The 6,000-nt window shown below is 32.7% G+C and overlaps 1 protein-coding gene across 1 annotated transcript; it reads left to right on the top strand.

Annotated features, from left to right (window-relative positions):
* The first annotated feature begins 401 nt into the window (after positions 1–401).
* LOC116145481 (protein DOG1-like 4) lies at positions 402–1,662 on the top strand. Its single transcript, XM_031430937.1, has 2 exons — positions 402–827; positions 1,317–1,662. The coding sequence occupies exons 1-2, from the start codon at positions 445–447 to the stop codon at positions 1,612–1,614; spliced, it is 681 nt and encodes a 226-aa protein (XP_031286797.1). The 5' UTR covers positions 402–444; the 3' UTR covers positions 1,615–1,662.
* Positions 1,663–6,000: the final 4,338 nt, after the last annotated feature.

Below are 6,000 nucleotides of genomic sequence, written 5' to 3'. Positions count from 1 at the left end.
TTTGTAAACATAATTTATACACGTATCACTACTTTTTTTTTTTTTTTTTTTTTTTCCGATACTCTTTTTTCTCATATGCATACATTGCTTTTACTTATTAAGACGACTAATTACCGGGATAGACCCTCCAACTCATCCAACAGTCATTGGCAGTATCAAATGCTTGATCCAGAGGTAACGATACCCAACAACAGAGAGAAAAGAGAGAAGAAACTAAATAAAGGACATAAAAGATTAAACAAATTCGCCGTCCATATTTCATCATCTTCCTCCACGTACTCAGCACGCGCCTTCTACTCGTTTGTCACCCAACTCAACTCAACCCTATTCATTTCCTCCTCCTCACAGTACTCATATATAAAACCCACACCCAAAACCCCAACCACTTGTTCTCTCCTCTTTCTCTCTGAAAAACCCACTCAAATTCACACCCAAATCTACCGAATGACCAGCTTCAACACCTTCTACAACACCTGGTGCGACCACTTGAGCCAGCTGGTGCGCCAGCTGGCCACGGCTCCGAGGGCTCCCACCACTCCCGACCAGCACTGGGACTTGGAGCACTTGGTCGCCAAGACCATGACCCACTACGCAGAGTACTACAGGGCCAAGTCCGCCGCCGCCGAACGCGACATCTTCAACATCTTCGCCGCCCCTTGGGCTTCCTCCCTCGAGCGCTCCCTCCATTGGATTGCCGGGTGGCGACCCACCACGGTGTTCCATTTGATTTACACTGAGTCTAGCATTCTCTTTGAGTCTCATATTGTTGATATTCTTCGTGGTCAGAGAACCGGTGACCTCGGTGACCTCTCTCCCAGCCAATTCAGGTGAGTTAACGCATAGAATTTCATGTTTTTGTTTTTCTTGTTTTCATTGTTTTATGTATATATTTTTAGTTCGAAAATGGTTTTGTTTTCTACAATTGATGAATTTTAGCATTAAAATTGAAATTAATTTTTAAATTTCAGTGGTAACATGTAAAATTAATTAATTATTTATTTTGTTCCTTTTTCTTATATTGTAATTGTGAATCATAAATTATATTATTATTTATTTACTATATATAGAGAAAAACAACAATAAGAAAGCCCTATTTATTCCAATAACATTACATAAGCAACAATAAATAATTTCTCTAAAAGAAGTGATTTACAATAGTATATAATTTATTAAAAAATTTCAAAAAATATTAGAAATTTAAGGAAAAAAAGGGCTAAATATATTGAAATTTGGTTAAAAAATATTAGAAATTTATAAGAAAACGGCATTTTAGCTAGTTGAAGAAAGTTGAAGAGAAATGATTTTGGAAAATACAGGCGGGTGAGTGAGTTACAATGCGAGACCGTGAAGGAAGAGAATGCGATAACGGACGAGTTATCGGAGTGGCAAGACGGAGCGACTGACTTAATGGGAGAGCGGGCGAACCTGGACGAGAAGATCGGGCAGCTGGTGAGCGTAGTCCAGAAGGCCGACGATCTCCGCCTCAGAACTGTGAGAAGAGTCGTGGAATTGCTCACCACACAGCAGGCTGTGGAGTTCTTGATCGTTGCCGCCGAGTTGCAGTTCGGAGTCCGGCGGTGGGGGCTGGAGCAGGACCGTCAACGTGGCAATTAATCCCTCAATTTGATCAAAATGCTGCCTTTTCAACGTATTAGGGTTAGGTTTTAGTGTTTAATTAGTAAATGAAAGTCTTAATGGGTCTAATAAAGTCTCGATATATGTATTTATACATATGTTTAATTTTGACATATGTGTGTATATATATATGACATATGTTTAATTTTTATTTTTCATTAAATGAATATCTTGATAAATGGTTTTGAAAATAATATATATTAAAGAGATTTGATAATTAGATTAATTAGTTCACATGATTTTGACATTTTGAACAGTCAACTAATAACTATTTGTATGGATCTTTGTATCGTCGTAAACTGTTGGTTTGCACTTTACAGTAAGAATCCTTTTACTTTTTCTTATTTACCCATTTCTAGTTTCAAATAATTTGAAAGAAATAAAAATTAAATTATATTTCTTTGGGTATTTGATAAATATATGAATATGATTTTATTAGAAATATAATAATAGGTGAGATGTAAAGTAGATATTATTGGTAAGCAAAATTTGGTATTATTTATGTGGATATTTTTGTTTAATGAGATCATAATTTTTGTTTTATTAAATATGTATCATCAGTATCACTCACCTAAAATCCTAAAAATAATATGAAAGTTATTAACATTAAGACATTTATTCATATGGTGATGGTATATTAAGTTTATTTTAAAGAAGATCTATTCTTTTAAAAATGGAAAAATATACATACAGTAATGTAGTATCCCAAATATATATATATATATATATTAAGGTAATTCAATTAAATAAGATGATAATGAAAGTTAGAGAAAGAGGACAAACATATTATTAAATGAAGTTTGAAGTTTTGCATGCATGCAAAAGCAGCATGCTTGACACGTGTCAGCTCAAGTGCACGTGTCGCTAGTTGAGGTTGCTGCTTGTGAAAGGTGGCAGAACTTTTTGTTTATACAAGGCTAGCCAATAGTAACTCTACGTACACTATTCATTTTTATTTTTATTTTATGTTAACTCCATTTTGGTCCTCAGGCATGACCTAAGTACGTAGGTCCAGTAGAATTTAATAGTAACATTTTCGTCCTTATAATATAGGGATGGGCACAAGGCGGGTCGGGGACCCCAGCCACCGAACTCGAACCTGCCCCCTACACCCACCCCTGCATCCAGAGATGGTTTTAATGGGGGATGCCCCCACCCCCAACCCGGTATGACGGAGCTGTGGCCCAATCTCAATTGGTTTTAGCAGATCTCATTAAAGCTCTATCACATTCTTTAGAAACATTGCAAAGGTAATTAAGTAATTTTCTAAAAATAATTCCAAGTTTATTGTATATCTTATCATATTATAAAATATTTCAATTTATAATATGCAGGGAGAAGGTGTTGTAAATATTGGTGCAAGCATGTGTGATAGAGATAATTATGATAGAAGATCTATTCTTTTAAAAATGTAAATATTGGTGCAAGCAATGGAGCCTACAATATATTATTTCTTACCAACAATAAGTTACATTATTATGATATCCATATTTATATTTAATATTTTTCCTTTTACAAGAAGACATAGTTTTTTGTTTTGAGTTTGAGTTGGTACGATATGTTATTGATTCATCATTTATAATTATTTTGATTTTACATGTAAGTTTAATTGAATATTTATTTGTTGAAAATGAATCAGATAGTTGCCAACTCCACTTCAAGTTAAAAAGATATGGTGAATGAATTTTATGCTTACCTATATTTATAAACGTGTAAAGCAAATATCTCGATTTATTAAATTATGGCATAATAAGATGAATAAATACAACTATCCATATATATATGTAATCAATCAAACTGAAAAAAATAAAATTCGCATTATATAATTAGTATGTAACGCAAAATGGACGAAAATAAAAAGTGAATTTTAAGTTTTATCCTAAAATTTCTAATGATGGTAAGGATTAGTTTGAAATTGTTGTAACTTTAAGTTTAATTAGTTTTTCTCTAACTAAACACACACTAAGAATATGGATTTTATCAAGCATTCCAATTGGATTTTCCAGATTAGCAGAGCTTCATATGAATTATTCCTAGTAATAAATATAGATGCTAGAGTATATTTGAATTTTTTGTTTTCTCAAAGTTGTGTAAAACATTCATGGTTAGAGAAACATGTAATAAATCAGGCGCGGGGGTGGGTTCAAGGTCATCCCCACACCCACCCCGTGCCCGCAACCAACTTTTCTTGGTAAACTCCATCCCGAATGGGGCGGGTCAAACTCTCATCCTTATGATAATCAATAATACTAACCTCACTAACCCCTCTCACTAACTCGTCTCACTAATCCCACGTGAGAGTTTGTGATTTGCTTGATTAGGTGGAATCTATTATTGGACAGACAGGACCCATGTAAACTGATGAATTATAAGGTGCCACTTTTTTATTTTTTTTGTAGAAGTCTAAAATACCCCTAATCTTTTCTTATGTAAATGACATTAAAAATTTAATAGAGCCATTAAAAAAACATAAACGGATGCTAACTGACAATTCTAGTAAAATCCTAGAACAACTTCATTAATTAAAAGAAAAGAAAAGTTAACAAATTAAGGGTATTTTAGACTTTGCAAATAAAATTTCAAAAAACTAATTCTTGTTGATAAGGACCTAAATGTTACTATTAGATTCTAATGGACCTTGTTTTGTTAGGCCATACCACAGGGAACAAAACGGATGTTACTCTTAAAATATAAAGACAGGATTTGATCAAGTATCATATTATTAAAGGAGCGTTTGGTTGGTAGTTATCCTCCCTTATTGAGGTAATATCATCTTATATTACTTAGATTACTATGTTTAGTTAAGTAATATAATATTTTGGTAATCTTCCAAAACCAATAATAATTATTGTTGGTTATATAGGTGGTAATCTGATTACTTCTATTTTCTTAGGTATTTTTAAGATTATTTGATAATGTTAATTTTGTTATAATTTTACCCTTATTAATAATTTTTTTTGGACAAAAAAACCCTTATTTTGAATTAATTCACATAAACTTGTCATTACAAGCTTACCCCTAATTAATTAAGTTTTTGGATAGTAATACCCTTGTACTTAAAACAAATTGTAGGCCACCCAAGATCAGCACTGCCTGCCAGCAACCATTGTCAGCCACCGCTACTGCTGGTGATAGCCACCGTTAACTGACGTGGCCAGAACGGCGCATGACCGATCGGTCATGCACCAATCTGGTTGTTAATAACGACCACAATTGGGCTGTCAACGGCTAGATCTTTGGTTGTAGATTTGGTTGGAAACATCCATATTGGTGCATGACCGGCCAGATCCAACCAATCGTGTGCTGTTTCGGCGACTGCCGTTCGACGATGGTGGCCGACCGCTGGTTGTCCTCTTGGGTGGCTAGGGTGCTTTAGTTAATTTTTAAACTTTTATTGTGGAAGTGGCTAAATTAACAAATGTAAAGGTTAAAAAATAATCTAAAATAATAATAATAATAGTAAAATAGAGGGACAATTGAATAATTTATATAACATATTCACCAATTTATTCTTCCCAACTAAACATATAAATATAATATACCCACTAATTTATTCCAACCTAACCAAACACATTTCCGTAGATATTCTCAGTAATCTTTAAAATAATATATCTTCTTATTAGTATAATATTTCTAGTAATATAATATTCTCTGAACTAAACACACCCTAATGATAGTACAAATTTATGTTAAGTGTTATGTGTATATCGACTTGTATATGACTATTATTTTCTTGGTAAGTCACAAGTTGTGGTGGAATGGTTTATATAAGTCTTTTGGTTGCGTTATTTATTTGCCCAAAAAACTTATTTAGAGCTATAAACAATTGTTGAATTTTTTTTTAGATTATTTAGTTTTATTTCAAAAGTGCTTATGAAATTTAAGATAAGTGCTTATGATAAATTTCTCTCATAAGCTCTTTTGAGCTTATTTAAAGTGTTAAATTTAAAAATAAAAACCCCTATCTTATATTATAAATTTGACTTCATTTACTCTTATATATTATTTCATATTGAAAAATAAACAGAAAATACATTAAGCTATAAACTATGCGATCAGTAATTGGTATACAAACCATTGTTTTAAAAACCGGACCGACGGGCAACCCGCTCTGATGGCAGAGTCACGGTTCAACCGATGATGTCATCACACATCATGATGACGTCAGCACATTTTTTAAATTTTTTTTTTTTTTTTAGATTTCTATTTTTTAATAATACAAAATCAATTTTTGTCCAATCCAACATGATTCAAAGTTCAAATTCAACAACAATCCTAACATAATTTAAGTATTTAACAAAAATTCAAAGTCCAAATCCAAACATGATGTTGTATTTACATATTAAATGTCAAAATACATACTAA

This window comes from Pistacia vera, unplaced genomic scaffold (genome assembly GCF_008641045.1).
Source record: "Pistacia vera cultivar Batoury unplaced genomic scaffold, PisVer_v2 Contig462, whole genome shotgun sequence".
Taxonomy (NCBI): domain Eukaryota; kingdom Viridiplantae; phylum Streptophyta; class Magnoliopsida; order Sapindales; family Anacardiaceae; genus Pistacia; species Pistacia vera.
This window is presented reverse-complemented; position numbering and strand designations above follow the sequence as displayed.

Coding starts and splice junctions, on each gene's coding strand:
- LOC116145481 (XM_031430937.1), top strand. CDS start 445: ATGACCAGCTTCAACACCTTCTACAACACCTGGTGCGACCACTTGAGC. Junction 828..1,316: donor CTCTCTCCCAGCCAATTCAG/GTGAGTTAACGC, acceptor TGGAAAATACAG/GCGGGTGAGTGAGTTACAAT.